Raw genomic sequence first — 20,705 nt, forward strand, 5'->3', positions numbered from 1 at the left:
TAAAGGATTTCAACAAAAATGCAGTAAATTTTCAATCCTGCCAGCTACTTGCAGTAACTCTGGTAGATCCAGAATAAATGACAAATTCTCTGCAGTGGATATTGGTAGAATATTCTTTCCTGTTTCTGGCAACATCCCTCAATGCTCTAAGAAGAAAGAAAAATGGATTGAGATAAGGGACAAATGATATTGTCACTCAGAATATATGAAATCAAAAGGAAAAAGAAACTGAAACTTGTAGAGTGCAGATTGCTATTTTAGAGTTTCTAGAGTCATCTGCTCAACTCATTTGACTTCTAAGAAAACTACCATATATAGTTCTTGCAGAAGAGTGGCATTTTTGTAGGAGGACCACCTGACTCTCTTTCCTTTTTCTCCTTACCTATATAATCTAGTTACCTATATAATCTAGTTGCCTACCATAACCCAGGTCAATCACTGAAGAGATGAATAGAGGCAATCAGATAATTGCTCTTGAAAATCTGAACTAAAAGATAAATGAAGTAATCTGCCAAGTATTAGCAGAGGCAGAAGCAAAAGGGTACACTGAAAGAAAAAAGATATCATAAGAAAGAGTTGGTAGTGGGGTGAGTCAAAACCACGTGCAAGCAGCAGTTAAAAGGAGTGAAATCATAACTAAGTAGAGGAAGCATGTTGGTAGAGAGAGGAGAATGGGGCTGGAGTCCAGGGAGATGCAGAGATGACACTGAGAACAGAGCCCATGCTCTGTCCACGGGAAGACAGGCACAGCCTGTTTTGCAAGTTGCCTTCATTCTGATGACTCTTCAGGGAACTTCCATTCACGCAAAACTTTACAATAATTCCTTTTACATAAACTAGCTCGAATCAGACTCTTTTTTCGCAACAAATAAATTTGGCTGAGACAGCACTAAGGAAGCCCTCCACAGGGCCTTTGAAGACCTTGTCTCTAAAAGAGACCCTAACAAAATTTTGAGTTAGTTATAATTACCACCAACTTAGAATATGGAGATAAAACTAAGTTAAATTTGTTTGAATTCACAGAGCTACTGAGTGTCAGAGCTGGAAATCAAACTGAGGAGTGTCTGGCTCCAAAGTGCCAAAGCTCTTTTTATCATTTTTATTTTTAAAAATAAGGTAGAAAAACACTCTTAGACATTGAACTTAAAAGGATCTTTTTGAATACTGTGTCTTCTCAGACAAGGGAAACAAAAGAAAAAGTTAACAAGTGAGACTTCATCAGAGTAAAGAGCTTTTGCAAGGCAAAAAAGAACTAGGATCAAAATAAAAAGACAATCCACCAACTGGGAGAAAATATTTGCAAATCATATAACCGACAAGGGGTTAATCTCCATAATATATAGGGAACTCACACAACTGAACAACCAAAAAACAAACAGCCCGATTAAAAAAGGGGCAGAGGATATGAACAGCCATTTTTCCAAAGAAGATATACAAATGGCCTAAACACAGGAAAAGGTGTTCAACATCACTAATCACCAGGGAAATGCAAGTCAAAACTACACCTTATGCCTGTTAAAATGGCTATAATCACTAAGACTAAAAACAACAAATGTCAGAGAGGGTGTGGAGAAAAGGGAACCCTCATACACTGCTGGTGGGAATGCAAACTAGTGCAGCCACTGTGGAAAACAGTATGGAGGTTCCTCAAAAAACTAAAAATAGAACTACCATATGACCCTGCTATCCCACTACTGGGTATCTACCCAAATAACTTGAAATCAACAATCCAAAGTAACATATGCACCCCTATGTTCATTGCAGCACTATTCATAATAGCCGAGATGTGGAAACAATCCAAGTGACCATCAACTGATGATTAGATAAAGAAGATGCGGTATGTATATATAATGGAATGCTACTCAGCCAGAAAAAAGACAAAATCATCCCATTTGCAACAACATGGATGGACCTTGAGGGAATTATGCTGAGTGAAATAAGACAGACTGAGAAAGACAAACACCATATGGTTTCGCTAATATGTGGAGCATAAACAAACACATGGACAAAGAAAACAGTTCAGTGGCTACCAGGGTAAGAAGGCTGGGGGTTGGGCACAAGGGCTGAAGGGGAGCACTTAGGTGGTAACAGACAGGAAATAACGTGCAATTGAAATTCCACAATGATGTAAACTATTATGAACTCAATTTTAAAAAAGGTACAAAACAAAAATGAAATAAATTTAAAAAATCTCTTTGCTCAAAATTGTTAAATACCACTGTGTTCCACATATGCTAAAGTAGTACATTTAGGTAGAGTTTTAATAGATAGGGATCTAAGTTAAAAAAGAAAAGAAAAAAGAAAAAAAGGCAGTGTCCTCAGCTTTGATCCCAAACTACTTTATTATTATTTTTTAATTTTTTTGTGAGAAAGATTGGTCCTGAGCTAACATCTGTTGTCAATCTGCCTCTTTTAACTTGAGGAAGATTGTCTCTGAGCTAACATCTATGCCAATCTTCCTCTATTTTATGTAGGACGCTGACACAGTGTGGTTTGATGAGCGGTGCTAGGTCTGCTCCCAGGATGGGAACCTGTAAACCCTGGGCTGCCAAAGTGGAGCATGTGATGTTAACCACTAGACCACCAGGCTGGTGCCCAAAACTACTTTAAAAAGTGAAATACTTCAATAAGAAAAATGTGTTTAACTGACTCATGTTTTTTGAAATGAGGTTTTGACTTTGCAAAATACATCCATAATTTTAGAGATCTGTATAGTGCATAGAAAGCAATTTGTAAGCCATGATTTACAGGACAACTTTAGAAGAGATCATAACTGATCATAGTCTATCATTTGAATGCTGATTAAACCTGTCAATTATTTTTTTTAAGGATTGGCACCTGAGCTAACATCTGTTGCCAATATTTTTTTTTCCCTTCTTCTTCTCCCCAAAGCCCCCTAGCACATAATTGTATATTCTAGTTGTAGGTCCTTCTGGCTTCGCTATGTGGGATGCCACCTCAGCATGGATTGATGAGCGATGCCACGTCCACTCCCAGGATCTGAATTGGCTAAACCCTGGGCCGCCAAAGCAGAGTGTGGGAACTTAGCCACTCGACACTGGGCCAGCCCCCAAACCTATCAATTTTGATAGAATGTGTCAACCTCCTGCCTTGGCAGCGGCAGTGAATCAAATGAATTAAGTTGTAGGAGAATGTGGACTTAGAATTCAGTCTAGAAATGGACCCTTACTCCACGATTTTCTATCTGTGTAGGACGCTGAGAAAGTTCCTTTAACTTCTCATTTGGAGTTTCTCATCTAAACAAATAGTCATGATAATAGAGCAGAACCTATTTCAAAAGATTTTTGTGAGAGCTAAATTAGAGAGCGACTAATTGATCCGTTGGTGACAGACGCGCAATCAACACTTGGTAACTACTAGTTTCTTTATTTTCTCCGTTAAAGATATAAAAGCCATAGATGAGGAAATTTAGACACACTGGAGCTTTTCAGTATGACACACTTTGTTGATTACAGAAGTAAACTCTCTCATGTTTGAAAGGTCAAAGAAACTTTTGTGGTGGTTTCTGTATGCAACAGAGAACCCTTTCATAGCCATGACCTTAAAGGAAGCACGCCATTTCTAAATAACATAGAATTCAAGCCAGTAAAGAAAGGTCAGTGTCAAATAAATAGTTTTCAGTTAACTTCCTTATTGCTAAATCTCTTCTAAAATGACAGGAAATGAAGAAGGGAGGTTAAATCCACAAAGAAAAATAGAGGAGATGAGAGAAGGAGAAGAGAAAGCAGTGAACAAGATGTTAACACTTTTCCGGAAATAGTAAGAAGAGAGAGGAGTGGCTGCTGATAGAGACAAAAGAAAGCTGCCCCTTTCAGGCCACACAGGAAGAGTGCTAACAGGAAGCAAGACCCAGAAAATCCCAGAATTTGAGGCACCAGGCCTTGGTATGGGACTGGGGAGAGAAGTTGCCGAAAGCAGAGGGACTGGGTGAGAGTCTGCATACAGAGCTGGGACAGCCGTGGGGCTCCTCCTGCTCTTCCCAGGGCCCGGCAATTACCTTTACATCTATCCTTCCTCCCAGAAGGAGGAGGGTGGCTTAGGGTCTGGAGAAATTGGAACTGAAAGACTCCTTGTTGAGGAAAGCAGAGAACCCTAAAAACAAGGGAATAAAGTGAGAGTCATCAAATGGATTTGAAAGGCCATAGCTCCTCCACTACTCTCCCATAACTCCAGGAGCCAGGCATAACTCTCCCAGGCGGGAGCAGAAACGACTGACATCCTGAGGGCAGATTCCTTCAGTTTCTGACATTGTGAGCCACTCAATGAAAAATCCCACACTTTGCTGATTATACCTGGAAGTCCACTAATTAATTGGCTTTGCTTTGTACACAGAATTTTCAGTCAAATATTTAAACTGCTTTAAATTTAATAAGAATGGATAACCAAGAATTAGACATTCAAGAGAAGTATAAAAAAGACCAAAACCAGAAAACAGGGGAGAAATAAAAGGAATGTAGAGAAAGCAGAGACCGCATAGTTGGAGAAGACAACTTCAAAAAAAACCCTGTAATTTATGGCCTCAGAGATGTAGGATGTGATAGCACATCGTGGAGCAAGAATAAGAAGGCAGAAAAGAGGAACAGCAGAGAACTGAAAGAGTAATTGGACAGTAAAATTAAGATAATGGAATAAAAATTTTCAATTGGAGTTTAAAGATGAAGGGTAAATTTGAGAAAATTACATAGGAATTAGAATAAAAATAATGAATGAAAGAAAATGAGGGAAACAATGCAAAAGATGCAGTATCTGACTAGTAGAAGTGAAAGGAAGTGATGAGAGAAAATGGAAATGAATAGACTATCCGTAAAAACATGTAAGAAAATTTCCCAGAACTTAATAAAATACATGCATTTTCATATTGAAAGTGTCTGTTGAAAGCTCCACGTGATAAACTTGAAAGGAACCACAATAAGAAAATGATTGCAAAATTTCAGGACACTTGGGCAAAGAATGTGAAGTGAAAGATTCCCAAGGGGGAAAATAATTGATTGTATGCAAAAGATTAGGCAATAGAATGACATCAGATTCTCTGAAAGCCAGATGACAGTGAAGCAATGCCTTTCAGATTCTGAGAGAAATGATACTCAGCCTAGCAATTTTTAGCCAAACTATCAATCAAGTATGAAGGTAGAATAAAGTCATTTTCATGCAATGAAAGCTCACATTAAATTCACTTCTATTGTCCGCTTTCTTAAAATGCTACTGAAATATGTGCTTTTTCAACAGAGATAGAAAAATTGAAAAAAAAAGGGGACCTAGGATCCAGAAAACAGGATACTCAACTCAGAAAAGACAGGCAGAGCAGTGGGGTAATAGGTTTGGAGTAGAGCTTGCAGGTCCACAGTCCTGAATAGAACAAGAGAGAGGTTTCAGGGGGAAAACACAGCTGGCACGTGAAGTGATGGATTACTGACCTTATAAAGCATCCCTTGAAACTAGTCAGTAATATGGGAACAGAAAAATTAAGCAAAAGGAATAAAAAAAGACAAGTGTTAACTTCAGAAAAAAAACAAATGTCTTGGAAATGGGGAAACTTATTCGTGAATATTACTTGAAGTATATTTACATGGTCACAATTGTGTGAATAGTGTCATTATTTATTTGGCTCTATGTTTTATATAATTTACAGTCCTGTTCATTCATTCAACAAACCGTTGTTGAGCATTTGCTATGTGAAGGTACTAAACTAGGAGTAGGGAATAAGACGTGAAAAAGAGATGGTCCCTCCCTTCCTGCCTCTAGGGAGCTCAGCATCTAAAAGGAGAGGCAGACATTGTCAAAAAGAAAGTTTTTTCATAAGGATAATAAGGGTGAGTTGCAGTGTTGGGCAAAGAGAAGAGACTGTCTGGCTGGGCCAACAGCAGCTGTCACTATAGTAGAATACTCTATCTGATGCCTGTAATGATGACCTTGAGCTTCTAAGAAAAAAATTATTGGGAATTTTGCCATTTACCAAAGCAGGAAAAGATACAATATCCACTAGAAATAGTCAAAATAAAAATATATTAAGACATCAGTACTCTTAAGAAGATGGCTGATCACAAATATCCTGAGGATAGCCATTAGTGAAATCAGCTGGTCAGTTGTAACCTGCAGCCAGGGTTGCAGAATGAGAGATTATTGAGCTCGCCAACCAAAGCTGGGATGGTAGGACGAGAACCTGGAGAAGGAGGTGTTGGGAACGACCCTAGGGGGTGCCTGAAAAGAACAGTAGAAAGCTTCCATCCTGTGGTAAGGAGAAAAATTCTTCCTGTAATACACCTCTCAGTTTATAGTTTGTACTTTGAGTTTTCTGCACGCTACGGTATACTTAGTCTAACTGTGTTTACAGAGCCAGGGAAAGGTTAACGATAAAACTTAAGACAAAATGGGTAAAATAGTGAAATGGATTTGTGGAAGAATGCTCCTGAATACACTACCAAGGGTCAGGAATGAAATATTATTCCACGTTCTGATGAAAGGAGTGAAATGTACTTAGAGAGCATATGTTTACCGCCATTCTCACCCTTGAGACCTTGTTATGATGAGGGTAAAAGATTTTCCAAGAACATATAAAACCCCAAAAGCAAATAATTTATGTGAGAGGAGATGATAGGAACGAAATATGGGAAGTTGGCAAACAGTCAACGTCAGTGGTACATGACTTAGCAGATCTAAGAATGCTGAGCGCGATGTCGGCAGAGGGGAAACTAATTGGCCATGGTAGCCTCCCAGTGCTCCAGAAGAGGGATGAGGCGGTGAAAAGAAGAGGGTTGGCTGAAAGTCAGTTTCCGAAGCGGTGAGTTCCCCAAATTTCCTCAGCTATACACAGCTAGAGGAATGAATCTTTCCCTCTGGAGGTTGATTTCCTGAAGAGAGTAAAACAGAGGCACCGTTGAGGATGAGAATACCATATGGAACACAGGGAGATTAAGTGCAAGTTTACATCCTGGATAGTGAGACTCCCAGCTCTCTTCCCCACCCTGATTCTCAGATCAATGGCAGCAAGGCTAGAAGATAGAAGATCCTTTTTTCCGGTGAATTTGTCCAGCCCAAGTAGAAAGAAACTGATATAAGATGACTCCTTACATTGAGGTCAACAGGTCCCACTCATGGGAGCAGAGTGTCTGATTGGCTTCTCAGTGTTCCTCTCTTAAATTTTTTTTTTTAAAGATTGGCACCTGACAACTGTTGCCAATCTTATTATTATTTTTTCTTCTCCCCAAAGCCCCCCAGTACATAGTTGTATATTCTAGTTATGAGTGCCTCTGGTTGTGCTATGTGGGATGGCACCTCAGCATGGCCTGATGAGCAGTGCCATGTCTGCACCTGGGATCCGAACCAGCGAAACCCAGGGCCGCCAAAGTGGAGCATGGAAACTTAACCACTGAGCTACAGAGCCATCCCCCTCCCTTAAATTTGGACAGTCAGCCAGCAATCAACAGCTATCTGAGAAAACAGGTGGAGGTATTAACCTTCCACAAGAGGGGGACACATCTACAGAAACTGTTGTGAATGAGAATAGGATTTGTCCAGAAGAAAATCATGGAGGAAAATAAATGGAGGAAGCAAAAAGGTGAAGGAATTTAGCCTCAGTTGTCTCTGTGAAGTGGGAAGTAAAATCATTTGAAGAGGGCAGAAGATAACAGTACTAGAATGGGTGCTTGGGAGTGTCGGATTGTGGGCTACCATAAACGTTGGAACAGGCAATTGGTAAAGACAAAGGGAGCTCTAATGACCCAGCTGAGGACTTAGCTGAGCTTTTTTATTTTTTTTTTTCTGAGGACGATTTTCCCTGAGCTAACATCTTTTGCCAATCTTCTTTTTTTTTTTTTCGCTTGAGGAATATTAGCCCTGAGGTAACATCTGTGCCTATCTCCTCTATTTTGTATGTGAGTCGCCACCACAGCTTGGCTGACAAGTAGTGTAGGTCTGCACCTGGGATCCATGAACCTGGGCCTCCAAAGCAGAGCACACCAAACTTAACCACTAAGCCATGGAGCTGGTCCTTACCCATGAGCTTTGAATGTGGAAGTTCTTTAATCTGCCCTAGTCTGTGATTTTCCTACAAAGTATAGTAGGTAAGGAAATGCATAGACTAACGTCTGAGTGGGATGTGTCAGCAGAGAAGTGGCAGAATGCCAAGTAGGCAAGGGAGTTGAAAGAACTGATGAGAGATTGATGAGATTAGAGCCAGAGTAACAGAGTGAGTCAAGTGACAGGCAAGAAAGGGAAGGTGAGGGTGATTGGTAGGTTGAAGAAACACAAGAGAATGGTCACGAACTCCAACAAGGTTAGTAAGTTGCAGGGCTCTGAGAGTGGGGTACTCTAGTCTAAGTCTCCTGAGTGATGGCAGAATGGTTTCCTGTCTCCTGTTACCCAGGAATAAAGACCCATTTCAAATCCCTTTTCTTTCATATACATCCCGTGCTTGCCTCAATTCAAAATTCCTTTTTCCCCCTAATTTACTTGAGTTTTACAGTTTGTATTACATAAATAGCATCTTATTATGTCCTCTCCTTGAAGTGTCCTGTGGTGCATTTCATTTATCATTTAAAATGTTTATTCACATATAACTCAAATCATTTTCATTCCCTTTATTTATCACCTCCTGAGTATTTTAGGGATAGGGGTCAGTAGTCTTATTTTACTCCTGAGTTTATTTGATCATAGCATTTTATTTGATTTTTCATTGCCACTTTGTCTCATCAAATCTGACAAAGCAGTCTAGGATAGTTGCTGGCACAAAGCAGGACCTATTTGAGGTCACCCGCCTATGTGATATGTGAATATAGCTACCCTCCTGGGGATAGAGTAGATGTGGCAGGCTGGAAATAGCCCTCCAAAGTCCATCTCCTCACTCCTGGAAGCTGGGATTGTTACTTTATGGGGCATTAGTTTGCCAGGGCTTCTCAAGCGCTTTCTGAGGGAGCGCAGACCTGCTGACGCCTTGACTTTGGCCAAGTGAAACTGATTGTGGACTTCTGGCCTCCAGAACTGTGAGAGCATAAATTTCTGTCATTTTAAGCCACCCAGTTTGTGGAAATTTAATATAGCAGCTACAGGAAACTAATATAGTAGGTAGTTATTAAAGTTGTCCTTTCTCTTTCTCTCACAACTTCTCTCTCTCTCTCATGTGTTCTGTCTTTCCAGTGCACGTATACATACAATTGCAAACACGTAGACAACATTAATTCTCTCCTCTTGAGCAAATGTGCATTCTCACAAATGCTTCAGTTTAAACCAGTAAGAGAGGAGAGAGAAATAAAAAATGTTTTCTTTACTAATATATATTTATACATACTATGTATATCCCCAAACACCACCATTAAATGGTGGAATTAATTCCCTGAGTTATTACACACAACAGTACTAATTCTATTCATGCATCCTTCCTCTTCCCTCTCAAATTATGCAAACTTAGGCTTGCTGAATAAGAAAGAGCTCCATTTCTGAGTCATAAAAAATAACTCTTAAAGGCTATTTAAAATTTTTTTAAAAATTATTTTCTACTTAGGGAAAAGTTGCAGTAATAGTATAGCCTTCCCTATACCCTTCCAGCAGCTTCCCCTGATGCCAACGTCTTATATAGAACTGTAATACAATGATTGAAACCAGTGAATTATCCTTGATACAATCTATTAACTAACCCACAGATCTTATTTAGATTCCACCAGTTTTCCCATTAATATCTGCATATGTAACACAAACAACTTCTCAGAGGGCAAAAGTACACTGTAATTTGTCTCTCACTTAACATCTATTTTGGGAAGCCTACCTGTTTGGATCACAAGAGCAGAATAAAGACACCAATGCCATTAGTTTGGCAAATATGTTAACCAAACATAAAATCTGCATAGAGAAAATTAATGTCTTGGAGTACTTGGCATGAAATTCCAAACTTGTAAACTAATAGGAAATTCAATAATACTATTTATAAAAATAGCGTTATAGCAGGAATACATCATTTGTCCCCCACCCCAATGTGACTATCTCACAAAGAAAATTAAAGCCGTCCCAGTGGAACGACCTCAATTTCTCTCTAACAAAGATGCAAATACACCAGTATCCTCACCACCTGCAGCCGATCCCTTCTCCCCTGAACTGTGGATCCTGTCCCCATTTGCCTTCTCAAAACCTTTCAATATCAATTTGTTTTTTTCTATCTTGAATATTTAGCCTTTCCTTTTCAACGTAATGCTTCCCATGACTTAACACAAGTTCGCATCTCTCCGCTTGTATAAAACAAACAAATAACAAACAAAATCCCCTTAAAACCACACCTCAAATCCAACTAAAGCCTCCTCTCCACCCTCCCCCTCGTAGCTAAACTTGTCTGAGTTTTCTATATTTGTGGTCTTGTTTTCTCATCTCAGTTCCAACTTGGCTTTTGTCCCCTCATTTGAAGGACACAGATTTCCCCAAAGTCATCAGCTGCTTCCACACTGTTGAATTCTTCAGTTATTTCTTCATCTGTACTGCCCTTAGGAATCTCAAGAGCAGACGTCATTCTTCCTCAGTATTACACTTTCTCGCTTTCTTTTGACTTTGGTGACTAGACAGTCTCTTGCTTTTCTTTTTTCTTTTTCTTTTTCTTTTTTTTTTTTTGAGGAAGATTAGCCCTGAGCTAACATCCGCCACCAATCCTCCTCTTTTTGCTGAGGAAGACTGGCCCTGAGCTAACATGCGTACCCATCTTCCTCTGCTTTATATGTGGGACGCCCACCACAGCATGTGTGCCAAGTAGTGCCATGTGTGCACCCGGGATCCAAACTGGTGAACCCCAGGCTGCTGAGAAGCAGAATGTGCACACTTAACTGCTGCATCACTGGGCTGGCCCCTCCTGCTTTTCTTCCTACCCCTCTAGCTGCTCTTTTGCTAGGACCTTGTCAGGCTAATCCTTTTCTATCCAATCCATCATATGATGGACATCATCAGGATTTGGCTGTAGGCCCCTTCTTCTCTTACTCTGTGTTCTCTCCCTAGAGGAGCTCACGTCATCTTCAGTTACCACATGTATACCAGTGATTCCCAAATTTATATATCTAGTCCAGACCTCTCCTCTGAGTTACAGACTGATAGACTTAACTACCTTCTTGGCACTTCCTATTGGGCATCTTTAAAGGCCCTTAAATTTTCTGCGCCCCTGACAGAAGTCATGATTTCCCCTCTTGCCTAATCACTCCTAAACCTGGTTCATCTCTAGTGTTTCCTATCTTAGGGGATTACATTGCTATTCAATCGGTTATGCAATAACTCCCCCTCTATTATCTTTTGATATTTAAACTATCAACCTCTTATAGACCGTTCAACAATTTCTTAATTTCTTAAGTCTCTCAATTTTCCTCAATCTTTACTGAAACTGTTGCAGTCCGATGGTTTCCTCTTCATGGTTTGCCTACCAATGCATCTAAATACATCTCCTCCTGTAGGCTCCTCCTCATTCTCCAAACACCTGGCATTACAGTCACCCTTGTCATGATTTTCTCTCTACTTGGAACGGTTTTGCTCCCCTCTTAACTAATTAACTCCTACCTATTCTTCAAATATCAGCTCAAGTGGCACATCCTTAGGGGAAATTGTAACACTCGAGGTTTGTATTTATAAGCAACAGAAGCTTTTCTGGTTCCAAAGCAGAAAAAAGAGCATATTAAAAAGATATTTGTAATATACAGATGGAATGGTTGTGCAGACTGGAGAACCAAGCTCCAGCATCGAGGAATAACGTGCCAACTACACCTCAGAAACTGGTCTGGGGGAGGAAACCTCTACCACTGTCATGGGACACTGTGTGGTAGAGTTTGTAATGCTGCCATTTCTGTACTGGGTATTTATCTGAAGGCAAACACAACTGAGATGGAAGAGAAGTAGAAAGAGAGAGAGAGAGAAAGAGAGGAAGCTGAGGAAGCATCCTGGCCACAAAGGAAGCTGGGGAAGCAAGTATCTGACAATTTCAGCGTCTATAGGGGGAGGTGTTTTCTTGCTCCCACCAGGGCTTATAATGTAGGACATTCTCTAAACATTTGAAGGAAGCTCAGATATTGGGTAGTGAAAAAGAAGTATACATCTCCACTGTAAAAGATTTCTCTCCTCTTCTTGATAAGTTAAATTTCTTTGCTGATTCTCATTGCAGCATGTATTTCTTAACAGCACTTGTAACAGTTGGAATTTTACACTTATAAAACGTGGTCTCACTTTGTCATGTGCTGGTTATCTATTTCCTTTAATAGCCTGACAGCTTCCTAAGAGAGCCTGTGTCCTTTTTGCTCACCTGTGTATCCCCAACATTTAATACATTAAGTGATCAAAAAATATTTCTTGAAAAATTTAACCTTCAAAATTTTATTTCTATCAAAATAGATTAAATAAGCATAAAAATTGCTATTTGGTAGATTTATTTTGTGCTTCTCTTTCTCCTTCTAAACCCAGATGAGAGAGAACACCCTACTGCTGTCGTTTTGTGGAAGGAAGAAAAGTTATTTGTTTGCAGGTAGCCTTTACAAGAACAGCCACTGGATGAATTCTAAAATGCCTATCACATTGAGCCAGGACATAACAAAGGTTTCTTCATTTCTTAAAGTAAATATGGTAGTAACTTGAGCATTAAGAGACTTCAATACAAAACTACGTTGTACTCCTGGCACATTCCTTTTGGATTCTCGGCTCAAAAGCATTTTTGGCTTCATTCATTCTGCCCTGAGGGTGTAACTACTACATTCCCTGTTAATATTGTCAGAGGTAGGCGCACAGAGAAGGAAGTCCTGCCAAATTGGCCCGGTGAGGTTAAGGCATTTCCGAAAAAGAAATGTTCACATCAAGAGAGCTTTTTGTTGTTATTTTTATTTTATTTTATTTCTTGTGAGGAAGATTGGCCCTGAGCTAACATCTGTGCCAATCTTCCTCTATTTTATGTGGGATGCTGCCACAGCATGGCTTGATGCTAGGTCTGCGCCCAGGATCCAAACCTACGACACCCGGGCCACTGAAGCGGAGTGCATGAACTTAACCGCTATACCACCAGGTCGGCCCATGTTGTTAATTTTTAGTGGCCATATACCATTTAGACTCTTGGGGCTGTTTCTGAATTTGTATTTAGGCTTAAATGTAAATAATCCTAGAGAGATAAAAATTTGGTAAGATAAAAATTCAGGAGACATGAGTTTAGTATAAAGTTTTCTATGGACATATGCTCTTATCAGTTTACTAGGGCTGCCATAACAAAGCACCACAAGCTCAGTGGGCTAAACAACAGCAATTTATTGTCTCATGGTTGTGGAGCCCAGACGGGGAGATGAAGGAGTTGGTAGGGTTGCTTCCTTCTGAGGGCTGTGCCTCCCTTCTAGCTTCTGACAGCCTCAGGCACTCGTTGCTAGTAGATGGCATTCTCTCTGTGTTTTCACATTGTCTTTCCTCTGTGCTGTCTGTCTCTATGTCCAGATTTCCCCTTTTTATAAGGACACCAATCATATTGGGTAAGGCCCTCCTAATGATCTCATTTTGACTTGATTGCCTCTGTCAAGGCCCTATCACTCAATAAAGCTACATCTGAGGTATTGGGGGTTAGAACTCCAATATATCTTTCTTGAGGAGGGACAGCCTTCAACCCATAACATCCTCTAATCTAGGAAACCCCAGGAGCAGACAGACTATATGCAATGCAGGCTGCATGACAAGCTGGTTCACGTAAGCAAAGGCACTGGCCAGTGGCTGACTGACTAAGAAGAGGACCCCAGACAGGATAAGCTCAGCTGCCAACAGCTGCACTCTCAGATAAAGAGCAGATTGCACCTGGAAAAGGGACCTGGCCTCCCCGTAGGCCTTCTCAGTCTCGTTCCTGCCCCCAGATAGAAGCACCAAGAACTTACTGATTTTTGCAAACAAAGATCAGACCAGTGCTTTAATCTTGTAAAATTTTCAAGATCAAATTAATTATTAGTTAAGGAATTAAATAAAATGGAAGTGGTTAAATGAAATCCTGTACAATTTAGTTATTTCCTTACAGAAGGAAATATCATTATCACAGCCCCAGCCACCTTTACTGCATAGGCCCTGTCAAGGAGGAAATTTTAGACTAATTTGTGGGATTCTTCAACAAATGTTTGTCTGCCCCACTAGAGTGTTACCTCTCTGTGGGCAAGGTTTGAATTTTCGCTGTTGTTTTGTTCTGGTTTAGATTCCCAGAATTGATCACGGGTGTCAGCACATAGTATGGTCTCAATAAATAATTGTTTATTATGAGTGAATCATCAAGGTAGCATTTGAATAGATTCATTTATTATTTAGTCAAATACTGCATTATTTATTCATCTAATCTTTCATAACTAATAATACTTATTGTTCTACAACTGTGGCTTGAGAGACGCAAGAGAGGTTACAATGATTAAAAAGTAACGTTTTGTCTCAAAGAGCTTAGGATTTATAAGGAGAACCAAAATATTAAAAAATCAAGTGGTACAGATACTGTATGCAGTGGTAATATATAAAACCAGTGAGAGAGGAATAAAAGTGCTATAGACATCCAGAAGGTGGGAGAGACTATTATATTCTGAGAGAGCAGAGAAAGTTTATGAAGGAAATATTTGAGACAAGTCTTAATAGATGAATAAGATTTTGAGAAATAAAAATGATAGTAAAGGGAAAATAGGGAGAGAAAGGACCAAAAGTGATACTTTTAGTATAGCAAGTAGGTGTATTTCCAGAAAAACAAAACAAAAACAGAGAGTTGTTGACAAAATTAAAAGTTGGATTGGGACCCTCATTTGCCAGACTGAAGAGTATGTATAACTTGCATGATGGGTAAAGATTTTTCAACAGGGCAATGCTGGGATTAGAGAGTTTCCTTGGGAAGACTGCTGGGTAGCAGTGGGTGGTATGGGTTGAAACGGAAGAAGTGAAGTGAGAAAGATCCTTTAGGGAGCTGCTATGCTAGTCTAGGCCGGTGGTGGCCAAACAGGGGTGGATCCAGTTTTTGTGGGACCTGCACCTTAGACAATTTGGACACTTTAAAAAAAGTAATACAAAACCATGTATTAAAGTAAGTACTTATTTAAGGAAAAAGAATCATAAAAATTACATATTTTAAAGAGCTAATTAATACCATAAACATGAAAAATCCAGAAAAGTATCAGAAGTTTTTTACATTAAGAATCTGATACACCTTTATAATATTTTATTTTCTTACAGTTTTTGACTGCAAGCTCCTTGATTGCCTCTTCCTAACAACAATATTGTAACATAACTTTCTATAGAGAGAACAGAAAGGCGATTTCCTTTTTTCTATGGTATGACTAATCACAGTTTAAAAAAGTTATTGATAATTTAGAAAAGTTTTTTCCAATTTTACAAGTGGCTACTGATAAAGTCACACTGAGGTGGGTTCTGATATGATGGATACAGAAAACATGCCTTTACTCAGAGACGTACGTGCTGTTGTTTTATACACAGGAAATCTAATAATTCTTCTTTATAAATTAGCCATCAGAAAAAAATAGTGCATTTATAATTGTATACACTGCATTATGGAGTATATTCTTGACAAGGCAGAACTTCTTTTGACGAGGCATTGATGAGAACCGAATCTTCTACTTCTAAATTTACACATCTAGTGATTGAAAATATTTCCCCACACCAGCTTCTGGCTCTATACCTCTCAAATTTTGTCTCTTACCCCCTAATTCTGACAGTGCTGGAAGCATGAGATCACTTTCATATCAAGATATGACCTCTGCTTTGTGTCACAAGGCTGACTGAGTCAGCATAGTAAGCGACTGGTGTATTCCCGGAAACCATTCCTATACCTGAGTAACTGGCAATAAACTCGCCACAAAAGGAAGTGACTATGGACCACTTAACAGACCACGCTAAACCCACCCTAAGCGTGTCTCCAACTCATTTTCCCCTCATCTGATAATTCCAATGCCTCTTGACAAAGGAGGTGGTTGCTGCTCCAGGACATGTGATTGGAAGGGATGTTGAAATGGAAATGGATAGTAGTCTTAAACAATTGCAGTTAAAAATATCTTTTTTTTTTTTTTTTTGAGGAAGATTAGCCCTGAGCTAACTTACGGCCAATCCTCCTCTTTTTGTTGAGGAAGACTGGCCCTGAGCTAACATCCATGCCCATATTCCTCTACTTTATATGTGGGACGCCTACCACAGCATGGCTTTTGCCAAGCAGTGGCATGTCTGCACCCAGGATCCTACCCAGCGAACCCCAGGTTGCCAAAGCAGAACATGTGCACTTAGAACATGCACACTTAACTGCTGCGCCACCGGGCCTGCCCCTAAAATATCTTATTTTTGCAAAGTTTATGAAAATACATGACCTACTGACCATATTGCTAGGGCCCTAGGGCAGGCACATTCTAAGATGGCTCCAATGATCCCCATCGCCTGGTAGTCATACCCCTGTGAAATCCCCTTTCCTGAGTGTAGCCTGGCCTAGTGATTTGCTTCTAACAATGTGACAGAGATAATGGGATTAAGTTATGTAAGATAGTCACTATCATCTTGCTAGCTGACTTTCTCCCTTGCTGGCTTTTATAACGCAAGTTGCCATGTTGGGGGGTCCATGTGGCAAGGAACTGAGGGTGGCTTCTGGCCAACGGTCAGTTAGAAACTGAAGCAGGAAGCTGTCAGTCCAACAACCTCTGAGAAACTGAAAATCTGTCAACAATCATGTGCGTTTGGATACCAATCCTTCTTAAGGTGAGCCTTCACATGAGGTCCCAGTTCTGGCCAATTCCTTGATGGAAGCTTTCTAAGAAACCTTGAATCAGAAGACCCAGTTAAGTCATGCCTTGATTCCTGAACCAAAGAAATTGTGAGATAAAATGTGTGCTGTTTTAAGCTACTAAATTGTGAAGTTATCTATTACACAGTAACAGAAAACAAACACAAGTCCCTTCACGGGTCTTGGGATTGGTACAAACAAAGGGCCTCAAAGCTCAATTTATTTGCTTCATAGTAAATCTACCTTTGAATATGGGCCTGAACCAGGGTTGTGGCTATGAGAATAGCACTTTAAAATTTCCTACAATCATCCTTTATCCTGTATTATTATTTGCAGCACTTTATCTCTGGGTGGATAGCGTGGGTTTGGTGCTGGTGATTGCCCAATCGAGTAAAAGACAAAATCATCTGCCAAAGGTAAGAGGTAGAGGGGGTTTAAGGAAAGAACATGTTTCTTTGAACCGTTTTTGAAAATTAAGACATCAACAAGAAATGATAGGCGTAAAGTAGGGAGAGTGGGGCAGACACCCAAAGTTAGAGAACACAAATCTAACAATGTTGTAAGTATGATTCTCTTACTTTCTCCAGCAAAGTTTGGCAGCTTTGGTGTGGAAGCTGAGAAAGAGACGGTGAGATGGCTGGTTACCCAATGCGGAGATCTGTGATGTCTTTATGTGATTCTGGCCCCGTTGGATGAAAAGTACTGTTAAAAAGGTGATGTAATAGGATAATAAGAAGACATATAAGGCCTGGAAGTCACAGTGAGATGGAGAAATGGATTCAGTAGATATAATAGACGAAGAAGAGAGGGGAAAGAATGACATGGTTAGCAAAGGGACTCGATTTTGAGAACTTAAAAGTGAAATACTTTTGAGGATCATGAGTTGGATTTGGTCATATAAATATGTGTTTGAGCTGGAGGGAAAAGAAAATTCATTGATGTTTAAAGCAAAAATTACGACAGGCTCTCAAAATTATCAACAATTTTTGAAGTTATAAAAGATGACTATAGGGGACAAGATTTTGAAAGATGACTGCGAGCTAGATATCTTCCATAAGCCTGATCCTGTCTACTCTTCACTTCTGAAAGTATATATTTTTTTGGTGTGGCACACTTAAATTAATATTTGCCTTGTTGTCAAAACACATCCTATCATTCTATTAGTAACAAGAAAATTTAACATAGGAAGTTAAATGTGTATGCTGAATCATTTCAATTTAAGAAATACAAACAATATTATCCCTAAGATTAACAGCATATACTTCCTGTAGCAGCTCTTTTATGCCACATCTAATTGATTCTAACTAAATGAGTCATTAACAGATGCTACAGACAGTCATCTATTTGAATCTGGTTATCAGTAGGGACCTAGAGTCACAGTTCCTCTCTTAATCTTGTCTTTTGATTCTACAGGCAGAAAGGTCAGATGGGTTGTTTTGGCCAGTGACTACCCTTCTGGGTGCTGGAGTGAAGATCTCACCTAGAGTTAGAGAAACAGAGATTACAAAGCTGAGTGTTAAGAGGAAAATGGAGATTAATAAGTCATAGCAGCAAGTCTGAATGGTCTCTAATAATGTAGTTGTTATTTTATAAGTTATCTATCATCTCTGAAAAACCTTTCAGTATTCGGGTAAATTCTCACAGAATGGGTTCTTTTTCTTCTTTATGTCACAACTAAAGACCCAGACTTGCTAGCAGACAAAATGCAGGCACTGAGCCTAGGCTGGGTCTATCAGGAGTAAAGGGAAGGTATTGGCCTTGAGGGGAGCTTCCATTTTGGCTCAGGCAAGTGGCAACAGATGCATTAAACTTTCAGCCTTGGCAGTGGCAGGGGCAGTTTCCCAGAGGGTCCAAGGCAGAGTTCCTGGCACAGAAGTAGCATTGAGAAGGTGGCAACTGCCAAGTTTCCTCTAGTTCTCAGTGGGAAGGAAAGCAGCAGCGACAGCAGGTGTTTTCATCAGGCCAGTTCTGTTGTGAGGTTTTGGGCTTCATTCCTGAGAACTAGCCTGAAGTCTGGTACACCAGCCTTCCCAGCAATTTTGAGATTTTTGAATATGCTTTGAATAAATTCCCCTTTTCCCTGATCAGTCAGAGTCATCATCCGCTGATTGCAGCTAGAACCCTGACAGCACTTCTAAGCAATTGCTTTTGCCTGAGGATGGTTTCAGGGTTCTTTTCTCACCGGGGTGTGGGGAGGGTATAGCAACCTGTAAATAACTGGGGTTGGGGTCAGCAAGCCCCTTGGTTCAGACAACCCCTCCGCGATGAGAAGGGGCTTTGGATATTAGATAAAGCTTGGTGGAAGACTGTATGAGTTGGCTAGGGCTGCCGTAACAAATACCACGGACTGGGTGGCTTAAACAACAAAAATTTATTTTTCTCATAGTTTTGGAGATTAGAAGTCCAAGATCAACGTGTTGGCAGGTTTGGAGTCTTATGAGGCCAATCTCCTCTGCTTGCAGATGGATGCCCTCAGGCTGCCTCTTCACACCGGCTCCCTCTGTGCATGCGCCCCCTAGTGTCTCTTCTTTGTGTGTCCAAATTTCCTTTTACAAGGACGCCAGTCAGGTTGGATGAGGGCCCACCCTAACCATCTCATTTTAACTAATCACCTCTTTAAACATCCCATCTCCAAATACAGTCACACTGGAGATACTGGATGCTAAGACTTCAATATATGAATTTTGGGGGACACAATTCAGTCCTTAGCAAAGACCTTGGCATTTTACTTGCTTAACAAGGAAACTATTTGAACAAACCAAAGTAATAGAATGCATCAACTTTGTGGCATTTTCAACCCTCCAATTACTTTTCACTTTTCCCTGCTGCACCCATATCCCAGCCCGAATGACCTGAGAGGGAACAACCCAGGTTGTGTCACTGGCGAGTACTGTACACAACAGCCAGCTCTTAGCTTTTACTATGAAGAGTCCTTGCGACAAAAATGTTCCCGGGGGCAGCCTCTTATTTCTGGAATGCTTTAGAATCTGTTAAGGACTTCCACCAGGCCAACCAAGATGTTATCTTTTTCCACTCCAAATAGGAGATCTACGCTAGTGCTTAAGCCTTGCTCATATTATAAAATCTCCAAATTGCTTTTAGTTCTTCTCTCTTAATTACGAACTGACAGCCAATGATCAACAGATGTATTAGGAAAACCTCTAAAACGAGAGAGAAAAACCACAGTAAAAACAGACAATGTAGGAAGTGTAAGAAAAGCCTATTATAATTAATATCATTAGACAGATAAGAGATTCCTTTCATGAAACAAGGATATGATATTATTTAAAAACATGCAAAGAACGAGAAAGAGCTTTTGCACATTAAAACACATAATAGCATAAATTAAAAATTCAATATTATGGGCTGGCCCAGTGGTGCAGCAGTTAAGTGTGCACGTTCTGCTTTGGTGGCCCGGGGTCCGCTGGTTTGGATCCTGGGTGTGGACCTACATACTGCTTGTAAAGCCATGCTGTGGCAGGCGTCCTGCATCAAAGTAGAAGAAGATGGGCATGGATGTTAACTCAGGGCCAATCATCCTCACCAAAAAGAGGAGGATTGGTAGCAGATGTTAGCTCAGGGCTAATCTTCCTCAAAATAAATAAATTAATTAGTTAAATAAAAATTCAATAATAAGGCAGAAAATAAAGTCAAGAAAGTTTCACAGAAAGCAAACATCAAAGACCAAGAAACAGAAACTATGATAAAGAAGGTAAGAAAATTAGAATGTCATGGAGGATATCTAATCTAACTAATAGGTATTCTAGAAGAGAGGACAGAAAAGAAGGGAGGAGGAAATGACCAATGGAATACTCTAAAGAGTTTCTTAAAACAAAGCGTGTGGTTTTAGATAGAAAGGCCCATAAGCACTCAGCACAATAGATAAAGACCCAAGTCAAGAAACTTCATAAAACTTGACGTATCAGACATGAAGAGAGATCCCCAAATTGTCTAGGGTGAAAAACATGTCACA

General features: G+C 40.0%; 1 protein-coding gene across 1 annotated transcript in view; it reads left to right on the forward strand.

Annotated features, from left to right (window-relative positions):
* The window catches only part of LOC106783079 (uncharacterized), a 71,774-nt gene that overhangs the window by 46,776 nt on the left and 4,293 nt on the right, over positions 1-20,705 (forward strand). Inside the window, exon 3 of the mRNA XM_070264303.1 lies at positions 17,069-17,148. Within this exon, the coding sequence (XP_070120404.1) occupies positions 17,069-17,148 (80 nt within the window). The remainder of the gene's footprint in view (positions 1-17,068; positions 17,149-20,705) is intronic.

Source organism: Equus caballus, chromosome 4 (genome assembly GCF_041296265.1).
Source record: "Equus caballus isolate H_3958 breed thoroughbred chromosome 4, TB-T2T, whole genome shotgun sequence".
In the NCBI taxonomy this organism is placed as follows: domain Eukaryota; kingdom Metazoa; phylum Chordata; class Mammalia; order Perissodactyla; family Equidae; genus Equus; species Equus caballus.